Source organism: Centrocercus urophasianus, unplaced genomic scaffold (assembly GCF_019232065.1).
Source record: "Centrocercus urophasianus isolate 14NV4802_14NV808 unplaced genomic scaffold, USGS_Curo_1.0 seq_11, whole genome shotgun sequence".
Lineage (NCBI taxonomy): Eukaryota > Metazoa > Chordata > Aves > Galliformes > Phasianidae > Centrocercus > Centrocercus urophasianus.
Genome location: NW_024884253.1, coordinates 49,989,713 through 50,017,230, shown reverse-complemented (window position 1 = coordinate 50,017,230; position 27,518 = coordinate 49,989,713). Strand labels below are relative to the sequence as shown.

General features: G+C 38.8%; 1 protein-coding gene across 2 annotated transcripts in view; it reads right to left on the bottom strand.

Annotated features, from left to right (window-relative positions):
- GNAL (G protein subunit alpha L) overlaps positions 1 to 27,518 on the bottom strand; it is a 182,484-nt gene that overhangs the window by 92,207 nt on the left and 62,759 nt on the right. Inside the window, exons 1-4 of one of the 2 annotated variants that reach the window (XM_042833605.1) lie at positions 26,779 to 27,171; positions 26,515 to 26,587; positions 25,611 to 25,665; positions 25,308 to 25,427 (exon numbers count right to left, since the gene is read on the bottom strand). In XM_042833605.1, the coding sequence (XP_042689539.1) occupies positions 25,308 to 25,427; positions 25,611 to 25,665; positions 26,515 to 26,587; positions 26,779 to 26,917 (387 nt within the window). In that variant the 5' untranslated portion in view covers positions 26,918 to 27,171. Of the gene's footprint in view, positions 1 to 25,307; positions 25,428 to 25,610; positions 25,666 to 26,514; positions 26,588 to 26,778; positions 27,172 to 27,518 lie in introns of those variants that run through there. The other variant, XM_042833594.1, reaches the window with a different exon arrangement.

Below are 27,518 nucleotides of genomic sequence, written 5' to 3'. Positions count from 1 at the left end.
ATATACATATTATGGTAGAACCAAATCCCAAAGAACTGAAAAGCCATGAAAATCTTTCCCAAAATAGATGGAAGCAAAAGGGATTTGCACTAGGAAGCAAAGTAAATTAAGAGGGACCAGAAAAAGAGTCCTAGTTCTAGTCATGAACCTCCTCTCCCATCTGGCATGCTACACACACACGTGCACATACATATGCATATGCAAGTATATATATATCTCCTCTGAATTTCAAGGCATACAGACAGTAACAATTTAGCAATACAGATTTCAAAAGCAGATAAAATATTTCTTTAGACACTATTCAGACATCTGCAAGCAGTTATCAGAAGAAGGATTTTTTCCTTTAAATCAGATTGTTTGCCTCAAGCATACACAGAAGAGTTTTACATTAAAAAGTACACTATGATGCAAAGAAGAACTGCTAAAAATGGAGGCAGAGAAGAGACTGTTCTGCTTGGTAAAACCAGTTAGCCTGGAGAAGAAAAGATGGCTCAATGCAGCCAGCTATAGCATTACCTGTCAAGCAAGCTACTCTCACAGACTGGGAACTAGCAAGCGTGAGACGCAGCCAGTTGGCTTTGGTGGAGTATTTATGGAGGATGCAGAGGCTTATTTACTGAATAATCTGGAGACCATCTGGTGGTATCCAATGACAAGAACATTGAGCTGAAAGTGGAAAAGCCTGAGCTCTATTTCTGGCTCTGTCAACTATTCTCTGTGACCTCTCATGGCTCAGTTTTCCCCATCTATAAATTAGAAAAAAACCTTACTGCTATCTCTAAGAATTTTTGAGGTATTCCAATAAAAAATATCTTGTATATCATGTATTGCTATTTTAGGGTATTAGTGGCAATTTCAGAGGTAATTATTGGAATATTATTTTGACTCTAAATCTTCCACCTATGTTAACAAGAAAATTAAACCAATCTCAACAACGGTTGTACATAATTTGAGGTTGAGACAGAAAAGTATGCCAAAGAATTTCAGACCAAGCTGTGCAGTTTTCTTGACTTCTACATTCAAAAACAAAGAGGGCTTTTTTTTTTTTATTTAATATATATATATATATATATTAAGATGTTTCTTTAAAAAAGAATGTATGCCAACCAGCAAAAGTCAAGTTTTATGCAGTTGAGACATTCCTAATGCCCAGGTCAATGCTCACTACCATACTGACTTGACAAAAGAATATTGTTGCCATCTTGCTGAACCTACAAACTAACAATCTGTAAAGGATCAGGGCAGTAGATTAACTAGATCAATACCACAGGACTTGTTGATTCCTTTCCTCACAACCAACCTATTCTGTTCAGAAGATCACAGACTTTGTATACTAGAAACCTTTTTACACAGTCTTAGATGTATTATTAGAAGCATTTCTGTATTAGTTTTCTTTTCTTCAAACTCTATTAACAATTTAGGTCAAAGAGACAATGTAAAACCATACACAGGCAAGAAAAAAGACCCAACATCAAGAAAAAGCACCTTTCTGAAAATGCAAAAATGTCTAAATTACTAAAAACTACCAGTAATCTGGATCCTACCTGAAGTCAAAAAAACAATTACTGCTGCAAGCAGAAGATGGTTATCCTTATTTCAAGAGTTTTGCTAGATTCTCCCAAAGCTGATAACACAATGGAAGGGAAGTTTCTGCCTACTAGGATGATTCCAACACATGCAGAATCCAGGCATGTCCCACTTTCTCCCCGCTGAACTGGTCACCCTCATCTCATCTCCTTAAGTCATCTGGTGTCTCACTGGGGAAGTGCTATCTAGGACAAAGAAATCTGTAGGGATGCTGGCAATAGTGGAAAGTGAATCTTGTGACAGAGTACACTGGAGCTTGGTTGCTCAGGAAAATGAAAATAAAATGGAAGAGTTCTATTTTTAATGGAGCAGGAAAGAGGAAGAAAGGTAGCAGAAGGACCAAACCTCCCTCAGTAGGGAGGGAGAGGAAGAGAGAGAGGAAGGAAGAAATGTACTTCTCTTCACAGATACACAGGTCAATAACTAAACACATAACAATGAGGTTTAAATATAAATGCTAAGTTATTTTTCAACAATGCTTCTGCATATGATAGTTCCAAACTATGACCTTTCTTTGCTGAATCTGGAAGAGATCCAAGACATTTCAGGAAGAAGTTGAGTCTTCAGGTAAGTAGATTAACTTTTATGTAGTGTGTCAGATTTTCCAGACAATGTGTGGATTGGAAAAAGGGTTCTGCCGACATCCACTTTTCTTAGGAAGTGGAATAAAAACAATCAGAAGCCGTAGCAACTAAACTGAGTTCCAGAAAGTCAGCATTAGGCTTCCAAAATAAAAACAAGGAGTATTGCTTCGAAAAGTATTTCAACGGGAGAATAATGTGCATTTAAAAAATGGAGTCTTATTTACATGTACTGCAATTACACTACTGCCTTAGCTTGCATGATACTGTGTATTTTAGTGTTCTGTATCCCTGCAATCTTCAGCACGGATTAATAAATTATGGCAGGATATTCTTACAAACTACTTAGGCTGCTTTACAGTTCAAGCAACCCTGCAGACAAGGGAACAGGAAGGGGGAAAATTCTTTGTTATTCACCCAGTGGACTGAAGAAATGACTTTATGAGCCAGGAGGAACGTCTTTCAGAGATTAGTAGAGACAGCATATTTTAAGCCACCTGCTAATTCCTTATATTCTTAATGGCACAAACAAGCCATAGTAAAGAACGTAACATCCAGCTCTTTGCATTTAATTGCAGAGGCTCTTAATTACCAGAAGTACACACTGCATGATGAAATAAGAAAAATTAAATAAAAAATCTTCTGAAGGATTTTTAAAAGTCACATTTCTAAATCTGCTTTCCTAATGCATCTTACAAATACGCTTACAATATGTTTATATGAAGAAAGATGACACGTTCTTCCAACGTATTTTCAATTCTGCTAAACTAAGACAAATATGCTGAATTGCTGTGAATTGTATGGATGTGTAAGCCCATCCTTACATTCTGTGAAATAAATCCTTATCACAAAAAATAACTCTACAAATCGTTACTACTCACTGTTGATACAGCATAGAAGCTCAGACATGAAAAGCATACACTTCCTTCCCCCACCTCTTAGTTCACTTGAAATTTCAGTGTCCATCTCAAAAAACTCAACAACACTCCAGAAACATTCAGGGGATCACAGTTAAATGAACAGCAGTATTGTTGATCACTTCATGAAGGCCAACTTCAAACGAAAAGATGTGAATGGATGAACTGCACCTCAGATGAATATTTTTCAAATAATAACTTGAAGCATGCCTGCTTAGCTCTTAAGCTGTGCCTAATTTAGAACAGCTATTGAAGGTTATTTTTGACTTATCATTAGATCTCATGTTTTCCATATTTCACAGTAACAACTTTCCACAGCAACTACCTTCTTTCCCTGTTACATTCATTTTATGAATCACGAGGAAAAGGGACACTGGGCATTTCTAACTAGTAGCATACACTTCAACAATATATTTTATACAGATGTAAATGTCTGTAACTATCTTATTAGAGGACTTAATGGTATGCAGTTAATGCTATGCAGTTAAAATCATAAACCTGGGAATACAACATGAGTTGCTAAAAGCATTACTTAGTGAGCTTTTTCTTTTTTTACATCATTTTGTTTTTTAATGTATACTTAAAAGGGATGCACAATTAAAATGCAGTAATTCACTAATTTGTACAAGTAGTTAAGAACACTCTGATTTTTATATTATAAAAGTCTTTTCCTTAGTGACATTATTCTCTTTAAATAAAATCTTCCAGGTAAGTACCAGAAGAAAAATCGAAAAAGAAAAAATAGAATAGTACACAAATGCAGCTGTCACACATTAAAGGTTGCTTAGAATGTCTTGAGGCAGTTACTCTAAATCTCACTGGTAATGCTACACGCGAGCCCCAGCCTGTACTCTGTTCTCCATCTTATTGTACACTTCATGTTGAATGCACTGTAGATACAAGGCAGGATCTAGCCTACTATCTTTGGCTACAAAATATCTTCCTCTGCAGTATGCTGCAGGAAAGCTATCTCCCTGTGCTATTTAAATTAAAAAAAAAAAAAAAAAAAAAGTTATGAACTTTTATTCTCCATGATCAGCCATGTAAAATGTTGCATTTGCATTTACTTCTGAAAATCTGTCCTGTACAGTGTGCATAATTAGATGGACAGAAATCGGGGTGCGTTAAGGTTCACTGAAGCAGAATAGCAGAAAAGCCCATACAAAAAAAATACAACAAAAGGAACAGCTAGCCAATACCAACAGCTTACAGGCTGTTGGAAAGGTGAAAGAGATGCACTGCCAATGAAGACACGAGACTGTACAAAATACTGGTCGGAAAATACTAAACATCTAGCCCAGGCAGGCTCAAGTAGCAATGAAGTGGGACAACTTTTAAACTCTCTTACAGAGCGGAAGATAATCCTTTCTCCCTGAGAAGAACAAAAAATACAACATTCCATGTTTCTTAAAAGTCATATTATATCCAAAGGAGAATGATGAGCTGCAGAAAGAAGCATAAATGCTACATTTGTATTTCAGTCATAATATAACTTATTAAACTGTTTAATCCCTACTGAAACAAGCTGTCAATTTGGCTTGGTTTCTTTAAGAAAGGAATCTTACGATGCCATAATGTCAGACCACCAACCATGCCCTCGAACTGACTGTAGAACATGTTGGCCAATTCCAAATCAATGGACCAAAGAGAAGGATGCAAAAGCACCTCTTGGCAGCAAGCCTCTCAAAGCCATCATTGCCTGGAGAAAGGAGCTGGTTCGACACTGATATTAACACGTAAGGTTTAGCTTGATTTCAGTAGGTTACCTGCTTTACAGCTGACTAACTCACACAGTCTGAGCAGCCGGTCAGACTTATCTACCAAAATCCAGAGGGGGACTGGGACAACTCTGAGGAAAATCAAGCAACAGGAGACCTGAAGGAGAACAGATGACTGACTGTCATTGGCAGATGGACAACATGCTGGACACCTACAATACATTCAGAGGGAACCTGAACTTGTTAGCTCCATCACTCATTGCAGCATAAAGGACTGAGAACACTTTGAGCTCTCAGTGAAGGTATAAAAGAGCACATTACACTACAACACACACCCCCTTCTGCCTAAGGTAAGATGAAAGGTAGGAGAAGGAACGGAGAAAACAAGATTAAGTCACTTTCTGGAATCACATAAGATCAGTGCTGACTGCCAAAATAGGCCTTCTTTTTCCATTTGAGGATTTTCTACTGACTCAAGCTACAGTTCAAGTCCTAATACTTTGTGCCAAGGATGGCTGTGTAAAATTGTGACCAGTGTGCAAAGACCAAAGAGGGCATAATATGACAGAAAAAAAAAAATCCACAGAGAAAAACAGCTAATAATTTTGAAGCTTACAACTGCATCAATAGAAAAGATATATCCATAAACTGAAGTTATACAGTTCTGCATTTAAGTTCTGCATTTAAGGCTATCAGTTCATAAAAAAAAACTTTTTGCTTAGTGTTTGCTATGCTGTAACATGAGGTTAAAAAAAAAACTCTAAATTTAAAAATTTTAAAAATTTATTTATAAAAATTTTTATTTATTTATTTATAAAAATTTTAAGAATTTATTTAGAAGAATGGCGAATTTTCCAGACTAGCCAAAAACAACCAACACAGTAAATCTGGTCATTATTTTTTTCTGGTATCAGTGCTTGCTGTTTCTCTGTTTTCAAGCTCATTATTATTATTTTTTTTAAATATATTGTGACACTCACACATAGACACAGGCTGCACTCCTAGCTCTTAAATGACCTGCAGTGCAATTTACTATAGTGTGTACTGTACAAAGTTCTTTGGTATCCACAGGAACAGTTACCAACTGATGTGAACTTCCTTCCCTAAAGAGCTTGTTTTGAATAACAAACTACTCCAGGGGGAAATACATTATCTTGTCTAATCAAATGTTCGAGTGAGGTTCATTTCATTTCATTCCAGGGTTTTACTATGTGTTGTGGAAATGTGTGTGACACTGACCTTTAATTAAGCCTCAACCCTAAAAGAAGACAGTAAAAGCCAAGCAGTCAAGACTGCATGACTTTAAAGCCATTTTTAATGGTTCAAAGAATTAATTAAAATTTACTTTTTTTTTTTTTTTTTTTTTTTTTTTTAAATGCTCTCTCTAAGACATGTATTTTCACATAATATGTGTAAAAGTGGCTTTGTAAATAACAGTTGTTACTTGTTCTTACTTTGTAGGGCCAGTTTTAGAATACAGATGTTGAGTGTATCACCAGACATATAGTTTGTATTATCAACATGCCTCCTTTTATCCAAGTGTATTCATTGTTTTTTCATTAGTTAAAAATGTTCCCCACTGAGTAATGCATACTTTAGACAGAAAACAATTCAACAGGACAGCACTGCATATACGCAAGGCAGAAGTTCATGTTTCATGTGAGCGAGCTCGTGTTAGGTAAAAACATAACTTGGCCTCCTGTGACAATTCTCTCCTTAGTTGGCATGAAGCTGAAACAGCCAAGCACCATCTGGAGGCCTTTTTCTGGGAGCCTCCCGCTCAGGTCCCAGGAGGGAAGGAATTGAAAACCTGGGACAGGGCAGAATGAAGAAACCAAGGGAGATACTGGGTAGCCTTCCTCAGCATACCTCTTTAACTTCATTCCACAGCAGATGTCTCTAAGCAGGAGATGAGAGGATCTAGGAAGCCCACAGAGAGGAAGATGGTTACACACTAACGAAGGAGGGCCACAATGATGCTCAGAAAGCTGGATCACCTCTTCTATGAAGAAAGGTTGAGGGAACTGGGCTTGTTCAGCTGGAGAAGTCTCTGGAGATATCTCACTGCAGCCTTTCAGTACTTGAAAGGAGCTTATAAGAAAAACAGAGGCTGACTTTTTACAGTGACAGGGAAAGGGGGAATGACTTTAAACTAAAAGAGGGGAGATTTCAGTTAGACATTAAAAGGAAATTCTTTTCTCAGAAGGTGGTGAAGCACTGGCACAGCTGCCCATGTAAGCTGTGGTGTCCCATCCCCGGCGGCACTCAAGGCCAGGTTGGATGGGACCCTGGGCAGCTGAGCTGCTGGGGGGCAGCCCTGCCCACAGCACGGGGTGAGACTGGGTGGGTTTGAGGTCCCTTCCAAACTAAGCCATTCTGTGATTCTATGAAATAATCTGATGAACAAGAATGTAGCTTCATGATGTGCATCAATGGTACAAAAAACATGCCCAATTATTTTGGTTAAACAGATGACAATACTCAGTTTTTTGCCATTTCTTTTGGGCAATAAAGGACACTACAAATACAATGAACACTACAATGAAAATATCAAAACACTAGTACCAAATTTGTCCGGTACTATATTTTTTAGTGCATTGGTCAAAATGCTGTGTCGTTAGCAAACACCTCACACATGCACATAAGGGCCAATGGTTCTAGTAATGATTAATAATAAAAAACCCCAATAATATTCCAAATAAATACTTTGATTGATACAGAACAACAGCACTACATCCCTTGAACAATTTCGGCTTGCAAAGTGAAAAGTCACAATTTTAAAGCAACTAAACTCTTCAACACAGCAAAGCTGCATCTTTAAAAACATTCATACTTTAGAAATAATAGAAGTAAATCTTTAGGAAGAATTTTTAAAGTTTTTCTCTGTTCTGGGGAAAAAAAAGTCTTCCAACCATATAAATGGGAAAACAAACTACCATTTCTTTTTTTTCCCTCATCTACAATTTTGAGTGGCAGAGTTCAGTTCTGCAGCCAACTGAGTCAGATTGTTTTAAATGACCTTTCTCACCCACTATTTTGTAAACCTTCTTGGAAACACACATACTGATCTTAAAAAAATAAAACTGAGAGCAAAGCCTGCTTAAATTAAGCCTTTAATTTTGAGCTAAAAGCAAATTCTGCTTTCTTGGCTACTTCTCTAAAATAAAGTAACAATATTGGCTCTTATAAATGCATCATTGTACTAATTTTGAACACATATTTGTATACTTATATTTTAGATAATTTGTGTTTGGACACGGCTGGAGTGTATTTTCATTCAAGCTTAAAGATGCCCGATTATTATTTTCTTAAAACAAACCTGATGATAAACATGCTCATGCCAATCTTCTACTGCACATAATTATAAAAAAATTAATTTCCTTTCCCAGTGTCTCTAAATGCCCAGGAAACATCACTGGAACATTTTCCTTGACATAATACAGTATTCAGATTTTAGAGAAGTGAACGTGGAAACTAAGATAAAGAACAGCAGTAATACAATTTAAAACAAATTACAAATACTACCAGATGCAGCAAAGCCTCCAGGCTACCCACAGTTCTCATTATTCAACTATTGGGCTAAGACGGTCTTTGTATTTTTGTAAAGAAGGATATATTTCCTTTCTGTTTATTTCAGGTTACATAAATCCCAGATGAGATCCAAGAAGGACATTTTGTTTCTTCCTCCATGTTTCCATCAGTGAGAAAAGATACAATTATTTAGCGCTCATGATAATACAGGTGCAGATACAAGAGGTTATTTAACATACTTGGTTTTATGAAGACAAAACACTGGAGTACACCGCATTTGCTCTCATTTCAATCCCTAAACAACAACTTAGCTAAGCTCTGAGCTAACCCTCAGGCTTTTTAAACATATACATCAGATCGTGTATACATCGCATGCAAGTGTGCACCTCCTACAGCATCTTTCTAAAGCTCGTGAAACTTCAGAAGTTTTATTACTGAGCATCTTCAGAATGGTCTTACCCTCTGAAACTCCTATCGTGAGCAACTTCCTCTTGAGCCAGCCTCACACTGTGTGGTTACAGCCTACAAACTAAGACAGGCTGAGGGACACAGTGTTACGATTCCCTTTTGGTCAGAGATTCTCCTAGCTTACAGAAGGAAAACCATCACACGTTCTGCTCAGAAAGGCAGCGTGCTCTCTCACACTCATCGTGTTGTAACTGGAAAAAATAAATAATGGCTAATAGGGGAATCTTACTGGCACATCAGGCAAAACTTTCACCTGAAAAACTGCTGTGGTTTGTTTTTGTTTTTCAGTTAATCTATTTAAAAATGAATTACCATAGAAATGATTTAGGAATGTTGGAAGGTTATTCACTGAAATGTCTTAATAAAACGTAACTTAAGAAGGTGTGAGTAAGGCACCAGAGGTCCTTCTGGTCCACTGTGCTTCCTCCAGCAATGGGAGCCCAATAGGAGAAAGACAAGCCCAAGACCCCCAGAGAGTGTGCCAATTTCCTTGAACCAAACCATGTTTCTACACACTCAGTAGCCCTCAAATGACTTCTGTGAACTTGTGCTGTCTCCACCAAAGGCCGTGACAACTTTACAACACAGCTTCACTTTTACACGCTGCCACTGACATGGCATGGACTGCAACAATGCCCTACTGTCTTTCACATTACTAGCATGTCTTTTATGGCCTAGCTGTCGTGCATGGGGTTTCTGCATACCTATCCGTCATGTTCCTAGCAAAGATTATACAGTAACACAGAAGAAGTGTCCTACAGTTATTCAATGAAAGAAGAAGGGAAGAGTTCTTGTTACATGGGACTACAACAGCTAGGAAGTCTTTTGTACACTACAGCTCAGATTAGTTAGTTGCTTTTGAAACACATCAGGCTAAGCCTTTACACCTTCTGCCCACCAAGTTAAGTTTAGGCATGAGCAAAGGTGGTAGTGTTTATTTATCCAGAGGGCAAGGGTGAACAAGACAGACCTGTTCTTATACTACCCAACCTCTGCAAGAAGTAGCAGGCAGCAAATCACAAACAGCAAAATTAACACAGCATGGGGTTTCCCTGAACATGCAGATCTTCACTGGCTTCTGGTCTGACCTTAATCTCTGACTGTAGATGCAGGGTGGGAAGATTTAGACAGCATTCACCCTCCCATTACATCCTACCATTCATTCCTGCCTCCACTTTCATTTTCCCCATCTTGTGTCACTCCACATGTTAAACTGGGGGAATGACCCACATTCAGAATAAGCTCTCCCATCCACTCAGCTTTGCCAGGACACAGCCGAGGGCGTGCTGCAGGTACAAAAATAGGAAACCAGAGTGGACGGAAACAGGGGAGACTGTCAGTGAATGGAGGCAGGGGAGAAAGAGGAGGATAGCTCAGCCTGGCTGCACAGCTTGAACAAATGCTCATGAAACTGCACCGTGTTTCTCAGCATGTATGCTTAACAGCAGTGTGATTCAGATTAGCCTAAAAGTATGAAACTTGGGGAGAAAAACAATGGATGTAAGAGGAAAACAGGTATTATATACACATAAGCAACTCAAAAAAGGTAAATGAACTAGGCTGCCTGTCAGACAGTAAAATACCTTCCAGGTTAGAAATCCACATCATCAGGTCCCAACAGGAACTCACTCTAACAACACTGGGAAAACCTGCCCAGAAATAGTACACACTGATAGAAGTCAGCCAGTCAGTGAGTACATCAAACAAAGAGTACTCAGAATAAAGGAACTCTCTTGCTGGGAGCAAATGCCTGGAATTCCCCTTGCACTCAAGCTAACTGTCAGAGGCAGGACTTTCTCCTCATTATACCCTCAAATTCCAGAAAGCAGCCCTTCATAAACTGATTAACAAACATTCTGCTTCACATTTCCCTTTTGGTGTCTGAAAGCATGCAAAGCAATGTATTCTTAAAAACAAAACAAAAAACAAACCAAAAAAGAAGAACCTTGCCTAATTATACTATATGCAACAATTTTTGTTTGTTTTTTAAAAAAAGGAAAAAGTAAATGAAAAGAAAACTTTAATTTACTGCAAACTCTTAAGCTTCTACCCTTAATTTGGGTATACAGCAAGTTCACACCTGTTGTGTAAGCATGGATCAGGAAAGGAATCTGTATGGGGCAATGCTCTTAATCATTAAGGAACAAAAATAAAAATAAAAAAAGTTGATACACCTTTCAATGTGTTCATACTTTAAATAATGGTACTGCTGGATGTATTTCAACATCTTTCTCTCCTTAAACGTTCTCCATTAGAAAAATAAGAAACTAGCCCTAACAGAAATACAAAACGCTTCTCCTTTCTACAGAATTTGGTAAACTGATTATGATAAATAATGAAAACTTTTTTCACAGATTTATAGGATGGCTTGGGTTGGAAGGGATTTCCAATGATCTCTGTCCTTAATTCCTTAAACTACTTGCTAGCAATGTCACCAATTTTGCCAGAGCTCTTCTTTCAAACCTCCCCTAAGGATCTCAGTATACAACATATACTCTCAAAGTGACAGCACTTACCACAAGATCCACACATGGACCTTCCTGCTGCTAGAACAGGGAGCTGTCACCACTGCTTCAAAAGTACTCACCTGACACCTGGGATCAGGAGAACTCAGCATTAAATGCCTGAAACTGGGCGTTCATATCTCAGTGTATCTGGTAGATTGTGATTCCTAAAGTCACTGTTACAGAACATTTTGAAAATGCAGACCTCTGTACAAAACTGATAAGAGGAATTTTCTCCTTTCCTCAAGTTCATTTCCTTCCTCTAAATAGATAGACTGCTCCAAAGGTAATGCCTCCTATTTATTTCCATGGAAACTACAACAGATACAAAGAGAATAATAAATGCTTGATAAAGAAGACTCTCAACTACAAAACACTGTTATTCAACAAAGTCACCACCATTAGCTCTGCATTTTCATCCACAATCAACAAGAGCCTGCGTGCCTCACTCACACAAATCTACACCAGCTGAGGTAACCCACTGCTGCTGTTGTCGCTGCTGAAATGCACCACCCACTGTCTCACTGTGCTCACATACACCAGTTGGTCTTAACAAACATTCAGCAAGCATCAATGAATGTCAGCAGGTGCCACTTTGTCCACATGGAGAAATTCAATGACACTCCTTTGCTGCACACGCACTTCCATGTCAGACGCCATTCTGTCAGACTGCCCCTCAGGGGCCATCTGTCACATGGCAGCACGTGTAATGGAATATTGGTGGTGGGGTTCAACCTCTACTGCTGTATCACCAACATCCATCTGTGATGTCCTGGGCCAAAATAATAAAATAGCAGGCTCTACTTATGGAGCAGCCCTTGTAGACAGGCACAAGAAGACATAATTACAGCTTTTAAAATACTGAAAACTATATTAATCTCCTTTTGTCATTCAAAACAGAGTGTTCTTTTCTCAAGAGTTTCCTCTCTTTCCTTAGTCTCTCCTTGTTCTTGATGCTCTGAAGAACATTAAAAAAAAATTGGATTTTTTAATTTGTTTTTTTGAAGTTCAGTTCCAACTAGGATACAGTATTCCAGCTGAGGACTCACTAACGCCAAAGAGAATGACATAATTAATTCATGTCTCTTTTGTAATTCATGCTTTGTTAATGTAACTCAGAATGAGTTAACTCATTGTTTGTGGTTCCCTATTACAACAAAGAATTTTTCCCGTACTACCAGCAACTATTCTGCATCCCAGGTCTTCTCCACCCCTTTCCTAGCAGCTTTCTGTTTGTTCCTGAGAGGCTGTCAAAGGGGGATCAGCACTCAACCTGCTGGAAACAACCATGCTTGACAGACTTAAATGGTATTATCAAGATCCAAAGGCAATCTGCTGTTCTAAATTCTCTCTGAACAGTACGAGTCACAAGGACTAACAGAAAAAATATGAGAAATGAGGATGGACATTTTAGAAAGAAGGAAAGCCAAATGAAAAAGTATTTTAACAGTAAGACTATTTCTTTTCTAGTAACCACTCCTTACTATTTCTGCTCCTTTAATCATAATCTACAACTCTTTTTTTTCCCACAAACCTCAAGTGCTGAATCATGTAAGACCTAAATTGACCTAAAAATAACAAAATTCTGCTACTTGCAGTGTTTCCCCAAGGGAGATCAAAAAGTTCAAAACATTTTCTCTCAGTGACACACAGGGACTGCAACAAAGCAAAAACAACAACAAAAAAAGGGCATCCTGGTCTTCTAAAATATTCTTATGAGAAGGGCTTCAAACAATGATCTTCCTTTCTGCTAAATTAGACAAATCATAAGGAACAATTAAGGAATGATGAGCAGATTTGAAAGCACAAATGTCCTTTGTGGTACTGTAAACACTGTCTCCAAAATCAGGCTGAAGACCAATTCTTTTATTTTTTTTTTTTTTCCATTTTAAGAAATATAAAGTGTGTTCTTCTGCACAGAAGAAAATATTAGTCATGGTTAATAATTTAAAAAATGCTTTTTCATAAGGGACACATGGCAGCACAGCAAATGCGAAGACATGTCACTGCCATCCAGAGGGACCTAGTCAGGCTCAAGCAGTGGGCCCAGGTGAACCTCATGAGGTTCAACAAATCCAAATGCAAGATCTTGCACCAGGGTTAGAGCAACCCCCCCCACCCCCTTACCAATACAAGCTGGGGGATGTAAGGATTGAGCACAGACCTGCTGAATAAGACCTGGCGGTACCAGAGGATAGCAAGCTGGACATGAGCCAGCAATGTTCCCTCACAACTCAGAAAGTCAACCATACCAGGGCTGTATCAAAAGAAACGTGGCCGGCAGGTGAAGGGAGGTGATCCTGCCACTCTACTCTGCGCTGGTGAGGCCTCACCTGGAGTACTGTGTCCAGATGTGGAGTCCTCAGTATAGGAGAGATGAAGACCTGTTGGAGCGTGGGGAGAGCCACAGAGGAGAGCCACAAAAACAATCCATGGAACAGAACACCTCTCCTACAGGGACAGGCTGAGAGAGCTGGGGCTGTTCAGCCTGGAGAAGAGAAGGCTGTGAGGTGACCTGATAGAAGCCTCTCAGTATCCAAAGGGGAGCTACCGGAAGAAAGCGTACAGACGCTTTAGCAGGGTCTGAGGTGACAGAACAAGGGAAAATGGTTTCAAGTTCTAAGAGGGTAGATTTAGGTTAGCTATAAGGAAAAAGCCTTTTACAGTGAGGGTAGGGAGGCACTAGATCAGGTTGCCTAGCGACGTGGTTGGTGTCCTTCCCCTGAAGACTTCAAGGTGAGGCTGGATCAGGCCCTGGCCAACCTAGCTATGACGTCTCTGTTAATTGTAGGGGATTTGGACTAAACAATCTTCAGATGTCCCTTCTAACTCTTAAGGATTCTATGGTTCTATATGACAGAATAAAACAATTGAATGCAATGGATTTTTTGAAAAAAAATAGTCAAAATACGTTACAAGGTCACACTCAGGTCACACTTGAGAAGAATAAGGGTAACTGTCATTAATGGTAGCCTTTGGGCTGTGATGGTGTTGTTGCAGAGACCTTCACATGTATGCCCCTTACCTGCAACTGTGTTCACATTCTCTTAGAATTATAAGTCATTTACTCTAATTCTATGAAAATACAAAAACAGTTCTATAAGAAACATCAAGACAGTATTTATACACTACTGTATAAACCCACAGTGTACCTACACTTTGAACATTGTGAGCAGCTACAACCCTTAAATTGCAAACAGGGCCTGGTAAAAGTCAGAGAAACATGGAAGGGTGAGAAGAATGAGCAAAGATAGGGAAGGAGTCCTGCGAGAGAACCAGTTAAACAGACTTCTTAAGCTGAAAGATAAATATTTGGAGGGATATGGCGTGTAATGAGGAGGACAGTGTGGAAGAGATGAAATAACAAAACGACAAACCAGAGAAGACAGACTGGCTTAAAGAACAAAAAAAAAAAAAAAAAAAAAAAAAAAAAAAAGAGAAAAAAAAAATATTTTGAGTGGTACTTCCTCACACATACAACACAAACTTAAAACTAGGTAAGTATTTAAACTGCCAAAAAATACCTATAAATCCATGGGGACTAAGAGAATAAATGCAGGAAATTTTACCATGCCTATTGTACACTTGCCCCACTCTTACAATCTTTTTCCAGTGCTGCTACTGGCCATCATCACAGAGGAAACTCGGTGCTACATGAACCCGTGACCTGAGCTCACAGTTTTCTTATGGTATTATCGAGCTTTGCAAATCAATTTAAGGTAAGTTATCTAAGATCCCATGCATGAGCCCCTCCCTTCGGCACACAAAGTTATGCTGGTGCAGCCTACAGTTCTGTAAGCCTTTTAAAGATATTATTATTAGAAAAAACACAATATGAAAATGAATCACAGTGATTATTGAAAAGACCTACTGTTCATAGCTTAATAGCATCCAGAGAACTGTCACTTATCTGAAGAAGATTTTGCTTATTTCAAGTTTTGTGCCAATCTCTAACCTACACAAGTTTTCCCACCCCCATGAAAATCCATAAAAGAGCTCAACGACCTCCCAAATATATATTTAACATGAAAAAATGATTTGCTGATTTTGTTTTTCAGTTGAAAGTGTTTGTGACTTTGGTATTAATATCACTGCATAACCGGATATTCAGCTGCAAGCACACAGAGCTAACAGTACACCAGCAAGGCATTTAAGTCCATCTACACGCACACATTTAAGCATTTGCAAAACTGGACTGTAGGCAACACAAGATTTTAGGATGAGCTCTATTTTTGTGGACCATTCTACTTCTTGCTAGGCTTTCATTCATCAGTGAGAAGAATCAAAATCTGCTCTGCAGAACTTAAGGAAAAGCACCAAATTTGATCCTTCATTTCTGCAGAAGCAGAGAAAATTCTTGCAGATTAGATTTTCCAAAATATGCACTGCTACTTTCCTCTAGTGATATATTTAATCAATCAAATTATTTTCCAATTGTGATTTCTGAGTAATCATGATTCCCTGACTAATTATTATTTTTGTCTGTAATATACCCACACTGTTGTTTGTTGGTTAGATTTTTTTGGTTTACTGTTGTTACAATCTAGAGAGAAAGTCAGCAAATAATAACAAAGACTAAAATGATAATTTTCTTTCTAAGAAAGGAAAAATAAAAGCCCTGCTGTTCAACTAAAAGTGTGTTGTCCCAAATACTTCTGTCTGCTCTTCCCCAAAGAAAAGGCAACGCTGGCATTAAAAAAAAAACAAACAAAAACAAAAATGAAGCACAAGATGAAGTTAAAGGATGCCTTTCTGCCAGAAAAAATATTCTTACCCCAATGTTCAAGGTCTACCAAACTCCACCAGGAAGCCTCACTCTTCTGTAAGACCTCCTAAAAATCTGCTGATTAATGATATGCTTGCAGGAACAGGTGGAAATACATCATCTCCTCATCTCTCTAACAGAAAAATAAAATAAATGACCACATATTTGTAGCATAAGTGCTTTCTATTTTTGCTTCCCTTCTGCCTTTTCATTCTGACTTGGGCTGTGAATTCCTCCAAGCAGCTAGCCCAGACCCAAGGTGGTCTGGAACTGACCTCCAGGTCCCACTGCTAGTCCTGGCCAGCTCCAGCTCTGCAGGCAGAGTTGATGGCTGTCTGCAGAGGAAACTGAGGTTACACTTCTCCCTGTTTTACTTTACCATTCTTTGCCTTTTCATGTTTTTCCTACCTGACAGTTCTTAAATTTGATATTATTTAGCTGATATGAAAGAAAGAACGTGGGTGTAAGTTAAGAAAAGAATGATCTGCACAGCTCTGTCACTTAACATCCTATGGAAGTGAGGGTGGACGTGATCAAAAAGCGTTCACCAACTTAACAGAGATAAGAGGACTTGCGTATCTTTAGCCTATTTTATCTTGCTAAACAATTTCACAGTTTCAAGCAGTGGGATAATTATATTGCATTAAAATATGCTTAAGTCTTACTGACAGCAATAAGAAAACTCAAAGGGAATGAACTGGCAGGAGTGTCAGAGAACGTTTACTTTTAAAAGATTTAAAAGGCAAAGTTCATCTCTAATGTCGACATAACGGATAAAGATTCCAATATTCTTCTTGCCTAAGGATAAATATTCTTTCAAAACATCCAACACAGGTCTTTAAAACAAATTCGAGTAGATTAATTACAAGAGTCCACTTTAAACCAACTAAAATTAATCTACTGATTTAAAGTAAGAAAGCCTAATCTCCATGCTTCATATGATAGCTGGCATGTTTACAACCAGATGTAGCTCTGTTCCGAGAAATCACTGCAAGACTTTCCAAAGTAAAAGACAATATAAACTTAAAACCGTATTGTACAAATTACATCCTTAAGAAAAGCTCCTAGAACTGGAATAAAACACTTGAATCTTTTAACAGAAAAAGCAAATGAAATTAAATAGGTGGCAGAACAAAGATCACGGCTGTAACATCCAGCAAACTGCAAACACACATTGTTCTTGCCACTCATCTGCTTTACTGCCCTATTTACATTTATCATAAAAAGCTGCTTCAGTATTTGAGGGGAAAATATAACACTATGTAATACTTCTGTGTTTTAAACTTATTTACTTCATTTTAGGCAAGGGAGGCACAGAGTCTTCATACTGCTGAGCTCATTCTCTATTCCTCTGCTGAAATTGGTGCCTTCCACAAACCGAATATCCAGTATGCTGATGTAGACTACATTGACATTAAGGGGATAATCCACTGTTGACCATAAATACAATCAATCAATGATGAAGCCATAGAAATGATGGAAAAAAAAAAAAAAAATCTGCTAAGGTCTACGCTGGCAGTGCTTAACACTGTTCCAGAAACTCCAGTTCGAATTTCATCACATGCTGAAGAAAGGGCATGCAGCTCAGATTTATGGCTGCTGTGCCAATGAACACTCACTTCTTTGAACCTCTAAACAATGACACTATTATTGCATGAGTAGGTGATATCTTCTGGTCCATAGGTCTCTCTGGCTTCAGTGACAATGTGCATGCATGTGATTATTTATCCCTAACGTGTACTTTAATTTAAACCATAGCCATGAAAATAAAAAGATTCTCCCTGACTAGTAGACACACTGATTTTACAAAGCACTCAAAAATGGCAAGAGCCATCATCAACAAGTCATCTTTGGATTAAGAGATTAAAAGAATTAATTGATAATGAGAAGAACCGTTTAACATATTCCACTATGTTTACAGTTTCACTGACTGTGATGGAAAATCTGTTTTAATGCAGCTTATAAATAATGACAATTCATCAAATATTTCCCTGCCCTTCCTCTGAGAACTGCCACTTGTAGAAGTCTGAAATGTCGTCATCATCCTCAGCTTAATTGGACAGTATGTCTCCATTAAGCAGTGTGGTTACTCTTTGCACGTATTTATATTTAGCTTCATTACAATGCGGTTTTAACTACATATGAGGGAACAAATAAGTTCTTGCAAAGGAAGATGCGGAATCAAGATCAATCTGTGATAGAGAGGCTGTTAAGGCTGTCCTTCAGACACCAGACAGCAATGCCTGTTCTTCAGCACCTTGCAGTCTGAGGTGGAGGACTGCTGCCACATGCACAGCTTACAGAAGGCACCAAAGCAGCTGTCAAGAGTTTGGGAAGGAAGGCAAAACGGCAACAACAACTGAAAATACATCCATGTTCATGAAAATACATGAAAATACCATGAAAATACAGCCATGTTCACAGATCTGCGGCCAGTGCAAAAGCAATGGTCATACAGGCTTTAACCTCTCACTGTCACCTTTTTTTTTTTTTTTATTTAAAATTAGGGTATACATTGAAAAACACCTGATGAACAAAAATATTCTGAGGCTCATAAATGATCATGTAATATATTTTTGGTTCTGTGATGAAAATCAGTCACTCCTACTTAAAATGATAATTGGAGTTATTAGTCTTCCAGTTGCCACCAAATCAGTATATCTAAATGTAGAAGTAAAAATATTTTCATCCTTATGAAGTGCTATGGAAGTATATAAAGTTTTCAGCTAAAATTGTACCGAAAAAACACAGAACATAAAATAAGTATGTGACTTGCTGCTGGCTTGACTCTCAAAAAGCCCCCAATTACTGAAGCATTCACTGAAGTAATACCAGTAAATACCAACAATTCTGAAGACTACATAAGTTTTAGTACTGCAGAAGTTACATAGGGACTAATAAAATTTGGTATTAACTGTTCCTTTTCACAGTGAAAGTCTGTGTCTCATGTGATGATAATAAATAAGGCAAGTTGGGTAAGAGTGAATGCCACTTCACTACCTGTGAAATCAGATTCACAACATAAGGTAGGAAATATTTAATTTGGTGTTACCGTGATAACACAGGATTGAACATAACACTGCTGTTGATTCATAAGCAGCACTATTCATCACCCTCTCTTGAGTAATTGTTTTTTTCAGACTGAAATTCATTATTTTTCATTGAAAGCGATGTAAAAACAGATTCTAAAAAAGACAAATATATACAAGAAAAGCAAACATATGATACTGAGATAGGAAGAGCTAGAAACAAATTCAGAAACGAACACCTACTCTTTATTTTTTCTGAACACTGCCACTCATTTGCGATAATACATAGGACTTCCTATGGCTCCCAGTCTCCATCTTCATGCTGTTGGCACAAGAGCTAGAATCTATTCAAACCACTCCAATTTTAAGCCCTAATTGTGTTTTCAGTAAAATCTGGGTATTTTTCAAATAATTAATATAAAGAAATTAAAAACAATTGTGGCAGATATTTATAATTCTACAGTTCCACAATACCTTATCACTTCAAGAAGTTGTTTGTTTGTTTTTCTGCACTAGACTCGTTTGCAATTTGAACCCCATTCCCATTTTCTGGTTCTGCAACTGTATGGCTAAAGTAATACTCTGTTATTTCTGAAAGCACTTCTGACTGACCAACCCATTAGCAGCAAACTTAATCCTTCAAGAGAATAGGAACAAGACAATTTGTAACATCAAGGTATTCATTTGATTTCGGGTATGAAATGCTTACAATTTAGTACTTGAACACTGACTAATCAGGACATCAGGGATTCAGCTTAATGAAAACCAGACACACTTCCATGAAATCTGTATGCAAGCAGGTATTTCATACTGAGGGAAAGGTGTCACAGGGCATCAGCAGAATCTGCTCTCAGCATGAAAAGAGCACAACTTCCATATCTGCTGTTAATTAATCACATGCATACAATATCAAAATGAGAGCTACTGCAGAAAAGAAATGTTATCTGTTGCATAACTGCTACTTCTCCCTGGTATCCACTACTTATCCGTATCAGTCTTCTTGACAATATTAGTCTTTGCGTGAAGAACAAGGAGTTGCCAACAACTCGGTTAGCACACACAATATTTGCAGGTGCTCTTTTTCGGCAGACTTCTTCCTTAGTATTTGAAGTTGTTCATTCAGGTTAGTAATAACACTGTTGTACCCACACAACTTAATCATTACCTGGCCTTCTAAATCTTTTCCAAGTTTGTGAATATAATAACAGCTGAAGAACCACCAGCACGCAACTGAGACCAAGAAAAAGGCAAATGACACTGTTTAAAAATCTACTTGATTCTTAGAAGTTAATTTGGAATTCAAACTACAGTAATGTTAACCATCACAGGTTGCTATAAAAACTTGTGGCTGTTCATCCTACCCTAAATGATAAACAAAGCCCTGAAGTAAAAACCCAACTGAAAAGAAAAATCAAATGAAGCCACTGGTGGCAATATTCACTGCATTCTATTTTTTATACATTTTCATGTAAAGCATGGTATATTTTCACACTCCCGAGAAACATGGAAATACTGCAAGTTATTTGAAAACCAAAAATGAGGTAAGATGATGTGTGTTCTAACTCCTTTGGGCTCCGTGAAGTACATATTACAGGGAAACTTAAACACGTTGTGACCAAATAGCATATTGAAGTCACAGCACTAACTGTGCAACTGAAGGAAGTTTAACCATATATGAACCTCATTTATCACATTTTTCATCTTTTATTTAAGGATTTAGTGTCAAGATTTTCTGGTACCTAGAAACACACTTAATTAGCAAAATCTCCAGTTTCTTCAAACACAGTGACATGTTCTGTGTAAACCAGCAATCACCATGCACTAGCGTCAGTATGAATTTGAATGCTACATCCAAGAAGGAATGCCTAAGGAAAGTCTATGCAACTTCCAATAATGACCATCATTTTATTTCTTTCTCCTGTTTTTACATTACAGAAACGACATCCTCGTTTTTATTAAGAAAACGTGGAGGAAAATTCAAGTCATGAAAATGAACTCAAATGATTATATCTAAAAACGCAGAGCAAACCACGGGCCAGCTGAATCTGAAGCACTTTCCCTGTCAATGCCTCCATATTAACATCTCACTTTTGAAAGCTGAGTTTGCCTGATTGATAAGATAGCTTTGCATATTACTTTTAAAACCAGTTATCTAAAATGAGCACAAGGGACTACATTTGCACAATTCAGTGTTTCATGAAGGTTTAACAATATATTTTGTTAAAATATTCTTCCTAGAAACATTTTTAGCAAAGGAAAATGAGTCCTTCAACAAGTCTCCCCACACCCCAAATAACCAGATGAAGTATCTGCATGTTTTCTACTAAGCAAGTGATTCACATTCACTGGTGACTAGTTCATATAGGCAAACGTTAGAGTACACACTTCGGTTGTAGCTAATTGACTGCCTGCTAGATGCATACATCAAACTGACCACATGAACCTGATTTGAAAGAATACAAAGTTAAAGGGCTTAAGCACCATACAAATGCCTTGCACTCACAAAATTCAAATACTTCAGTGAAGACAAGTGAACTTGAATACACACGCGCTTACATAACACACCATGTTTTTCCACAGCTACCAGCATAATATGCCCTTAATATGTTCACTCTGTTCCACAAAGGACAAAATAAATCCCCATCAATAAAGGATTAAAAATGGCACAGGTCAATTCCTGTTAACTTTAGTAACTATCAATCAACACTTTGCCAAAAATAACAACAAAAAAAATCTTTCCCTATGTGCTGTGCGTGCTTCCATTTCAGTTTTAAAGCCTTTCTGCTGATTCCACTCTGGAACACGGTGCTAAGTAGTAATCAGAAGAAAAATTATCTTGACTCCTTTTACGAGTTCAAGGAAGAAACTACAATGGACACATGACCTACTCATGTTTATTAACTTCTTAAAATATACATATATATCAAACCTTAAATGTTGTTATTTATATAACTAGACCGCACCCATCGCTTGGCGTATTTCGGTAAAAATTCCCCAGTCCTTTAACAAAAGTAACAAAAAGCACCACACAAATCATAATGGAAATCAAGGGACCTTTCATTTTGTTTTATATGAATTAGGTAAATCATAAGGTAGCAAATCTAAAACAAATTGAGGAATAATTTAAAAAAAAAAAAAAAAAAAAGTAAAACCGTGGGGGGCAATTTGCACATTCTTAAAGCAATATTAAAATGTTGTAAAGAGGAAAACATTTCTTTATCACTACAAAAGTCAGCTGTTTGCCTTACATTTTGTAGAGACCGATGCAACTAAAAGACCCAACAAACAAAACCCCAAAATACAGATTTAAAGTAAAAATGTGAATCTCATTCTCAGTCAAGTTCTCGGAACTTCCATTGTGAATTTAAATTAGAATATGGCTGTACCCACAGGAAATCAGTCGTTTCAAATCCACTTATTTTAAAGGCCAACTCCCACAATTAAACACGTATTAGTTAATTGGCATGCAATTTAAGTTTGCATATCCAAGCATACCCGATGTGCCACAAATACACTTGAATTAGTGTACAGGTATTGGCCATATGCGCCTTCCATGAAACTGCATATCATCAGCTGCCTCTCTTTAAAGACTTGTGATACAGTGCATTCATTTTCCAATACGTTTGATGCAGAATGTTTAAAATACATCTCCAACTAAAATGCAATGATTTTTAAGACAAAGATTTACATGACTAATGACCTAAAAATAACACACCTGTAATTTACATTGCAGCAACAGAGGCAGCTACCTTTCACAGCTCAACATCCATATTGTTAAAAATCCTAAAATTACCTCTTTCCTCATTCAAAGAAAGAAGGGTCCCATTTATCACGTTTTAGAACGCTCCAACATTTATCCTTGAAGCAATACCTGAGCTCTGCTTAAGTCAGCTTTTTTCTTTTTTCTTTCTTTTCCTCCTTTAGACTTGCTTTTAAATACAGATAATAGAATAGCAAGTACTGAATGAAGACGGTTAAATACCACACGGGTTTCTCTGGTTCAGAAGGCCTCATTCCAAATCAGCAATGCTTAGCGCAGAACGCTTACTGTTTGACTGATGATTACTATCCGAGTATTTCTTTTTTCATTTGCCCTTGTACCAAAACACTGCTTGGGTTGAAAGCTATTTCAGCTGGAACCATAATTTTATTTTAAGTTATCATTAACTTAAACTGGAGTAGAATCAAGCCCTGAAGCACAATAGCACATTTTTTTAAAAATCTGTCTTGCTCACACATCTTCCTGGAGAGAAACAGCATGCTAAAGCAACAGGAATTAAAAAAGAAAATCTAGCCCTTCTGTACATTTTACACACACATTACCTATGAATGGCACAGAAAAGACAACAGAGAGGAATAGATCAAACTGACATATAAAAGCCATTTACTTTTAAAACACGATCAGATTTGTCTTCCTTTTTTAAGCTTGCACTGCTTTTTTTTATTTTTATTATTTTTTTTTTTTTTTTGCTGAGACGTATTTCAAATAACATCAGTTTCATCAGAAATCCTACTTAATTAAAAAACAGTATTAATCATTTATTTTTGTTTTTACTTTAAACCAAAATTGACTTTGAATCAAGATTTCAAATGAATTACTACTTGCTTCAAAGTCCCTGAGGTCCCATTCCTTTTTTCCCCCACCATGAAGAATAAGCTTTTCACTTCTATGAGGTATCCAACAGTTAGTTCAGTCGGCCCACATATAGTTGGCTTCTCTGAAAATGGAGAAATTTTTCAAAATCATAATTAAAAAAAATGCTTCTCCAGTGTCACAGGAAGTCCACCTTTTATTTCTCCCCCAGAAACTCAGAAAAAAAAAGTATTACAGAGAATTGCAAAAGATATATGTCACTAGTTATTTTACTCAAACAAATAACATATCAAAGCAAAAAAAAAAAGGATGAAATGAGCAAAAATGCCTCAGAACTGAAATATGTGCAGAAGGCATATTTCATGTCAAACTCAACTTCCATTTCTAAAAAGAGTTTCTCATTTCTACTAACTTGCATCGACCAATTGAGCAACTATGCCCCATGTGGGAGTACCTTACAGTCGTTTTCTTCACATCTGCATTCTGTGTTAAATTCTAACTGAACAAGATGTCTGATATTTTTTCTTTATCTTGAACCTTCAAAGTGGTAGCTTTACCAGAGGCGAAACCACACACCAGAGAATATGAGTCATATAATAAAGAAACGATTCTTCCCCTTCTCCTTCCACCCTGGAGCTATAATAACCTAAAGACACTGTATTGTAAATGGCTTCTTTGGTAATACTAATAGCATGAACAACTCATAATCATGTAGCCAATAAATGAAGATTTTTTTGTAGTCCTTACTATATCCGTAACAAATTGCTCTTGATACATACTGACACATGCATACATATATATGTAACTCTAAGGTCAACTTTAAATCGTGCTACTAGAAATATAATTTTCAATAATAGTCATGTCTGTGCACTTGCTTTCATACCATGCACAAAATACAGAATCGATTACACATTTTTTCCATAAACAATAATGTAAAAAGCAAATGAAAGACATCAATTCGAGTTAATCCAAATGGTACCTCTAAGTTGTCTCAGAAGAGTAACCTCTATACAGAAATCCCTCCTTTGCTTACAATTCCATATCAAAAGATGGCAACGCTCACGTGCAATGAAACCACTGCTCAGGCCAACTACAATAAACAGATAAGGAAGCAAACCACCTTGCTCGACCACTGTTTACATGAATTTCCGCTCTGAAGTGCAATAATATGGAAAATACTACTGGGGGCACTCCATTCTTTTATTTCCTTTTATATCCTTTTCTGCAGGCGAACCATAACTCCGCAGACTGACACCCAGCATTTATTTCCACATAGGAAAACAGCTTTTGACAGTCTTATCTGAAGCATCAATAGGTACAACAGCATCAGAAATATTAAAGAGAAGAACTGGACACAAGAACAGCATTTACAAATATCTGCAAATAAATCAGCAACAACAAACTAATGCTGAAAACAAACGCTAGAACAGGTGCAACCACCAAAGCCTTGAAGGAAAGTTAAGCCAGAGGTAATGCTGGCACGAGCTCTCCTCAGAAGCATCTTCCAAAAAGTAAAAGAAAACAAGCCACCAACAAAGCAAACAATGCATCAGCAAGTCAAAGCTAAGAGACGCATTCCCCCCCACAGAATAAAGCTGTGTTTCTCTTCTTACCTGTGTATAGTCAAAGTCAGAAAGAGGAGCTATGCTCTTGATGTAGTCCATTCGAAATTGGTTTTCTGGGTTGGCCAATGGAACTGGGGGTATTAAAGTGCTCATAGCTGAAACTATAGTCTAGAATTGGATAAAACAGAAACAAACACATTAATCTGGATAAATCTAAGATGCAGGATCAATAGAAGATAATCCAATCTGATCAGCAAAATAGGATTTCTCTCTGCACAATCTTAGAGAGCACAATTCTGACCATTTCCGCTACACCCAAGCATTTAAGAACAGTATAAAGTGTGTTCTTACCACAATCGCATCTTTAACATTTTTCCGAATATCCAGTATTTTCTGTTTCTTTTCTCTGTGTTAAAACAGAAAGATTAACATTTTGAATTTGATTCCGAAAGCACTTCAGTCACTCGCATCTATTTTTTTTTTCCTCACTGATTGTTTGTTTATCTGCTTTCCAATCGCTATACCAACTAACTGAAAACAACAGCAAGGCAAATACATCTTTCTGCTTATTCCTTTTCTCGCACAGTACTAAGAGCAGTGCCCATTCATCCCTCACATTTTCTTAAACCAGAGGATCGCAGCCACATCTGCAGAGCCTCCCCTGACGGAACTGGAAATCATTCTCCCGTTTTATTCATTTCCACAGCATGCTGCGGACATTCACTAAACGAATAATGCGCAGCTGAAAGTCAGCAGATATCTGAAATTAATGCTATGGATTAATTGTGATTTCCAGGAAAGGGCGCTTGAGAGAGAAAATGATGCACCCCCAGAAATCAGGGTGATTTCTAACAAACATGCCAAATTAGTTTCAGTTTTACGCTAAGCCAAATACCGGAAAAACAGCAGCCACTGTCATCCTGAATGCGGCTTGACATATATTTTTGTATTGCAGACAGATGCAATATTGAGTTATTTGCTTCTATGTAAAAGTAGTCGCCATGTTGTTGCTACACAGGGCCTGTCAAGCGCTGCAGTAGCAACAGTGTAAGGTACAGCGAGGGGGCCAGGCGCAGAAACACAAACAGGCAGCAGCAGCAGCAGCGATTTCCTTATTCTCGCTCTCCTGTCCCCCTCCCTCCCCAAAACGCAGCGCCGAGCCACCGGAGCGGAGGATGCGGGCAGAAATTTCCCGACCTCAACCAGCTCCCAGCATTTAACGAAAAACAAGCCCGGGAGCGCCGGCGATCCTTACTCTGAGTTGAACCCATTGACGTGCAGGATCCTCATCTGTTTCACGATGGTGCTTTTCCCCGACTCGCCGGCCCCTGCAAGAGAAGGGAGAGGGCGCGCGGTGACACGCGGGCCGGGCTGCGGGCGCGCAGCATCTCCCACCTCCGCCGGCATCCGCGGGTCGCGGCGCGCCCGGCCCGGCCCTACGCGGAGCTCGGGCAGCTCTCTGCCCCTCCGCCTCCCCCCCTCCCCCCCGTCCCTGCCCTGCCCTGCCCCGCCGCCTTACCCAGCAGAAGCAAGCGGTGCGTCGCTTTGTAAGCCAGCCGCTCCTTCTGCAACTGCTTCTCTATTTTTTTGTTGGCTTCTCGCTGCGCTTTCTCATCGATACGCTGATCCTCCGTTTTGCTGTTGCCCAGACACCCCATCGCCGCCGCTCGGGAGGGATGTCAGGCTGCTGCCTGCGCGCACCGGGGTCTTACGGGGGGAGAGGGGAAGGGGGCGGCGAGGAGCAGGCTTTAAATCCCGATATCTCCGCGGCGCTCTCTCTTCGCTTCTTCCCCCCGCTTTGCTCAAATAAAATGGTCTCTGGCCGCTCTCTGATCAAAACAGAGTTTGTTTGTTTTCCTCCCCGAGAGGGATGCGAGGGGCCGAGGTGGCCGTGCCGAGCCGGGAAGGGCGGGGGGAGAGACCCGCGCAGCAACGCCTAACGAGCACCGAGGGGAGCGGCGAGGCGAGGCGGGCTCCTCCTGGCAGCAGCCCGGTGCCGCTCTCCCCGCTCCCTCCCCGCCGCACGCGCGATCCCTATATTTCTCCGTGAAGGGCTATTTTTGTCTCTCGAACTCAGCACTGCCTCTCCCTGCCAGACCAGGAAACGGGCAGCCCGCAGCCCCTGCGCGCGGGGAAGGCGGGGGAGAAAGGTGGGAGCCGGACCCCGGCACCTGAAGCCCCGCCGGCCCGAGGCCTGCCGCCTCCGCGGGGCCCGCGCCCCCGCGCCCGCCGACCCCCGCCGCCCCCGGCCCCGCCGCG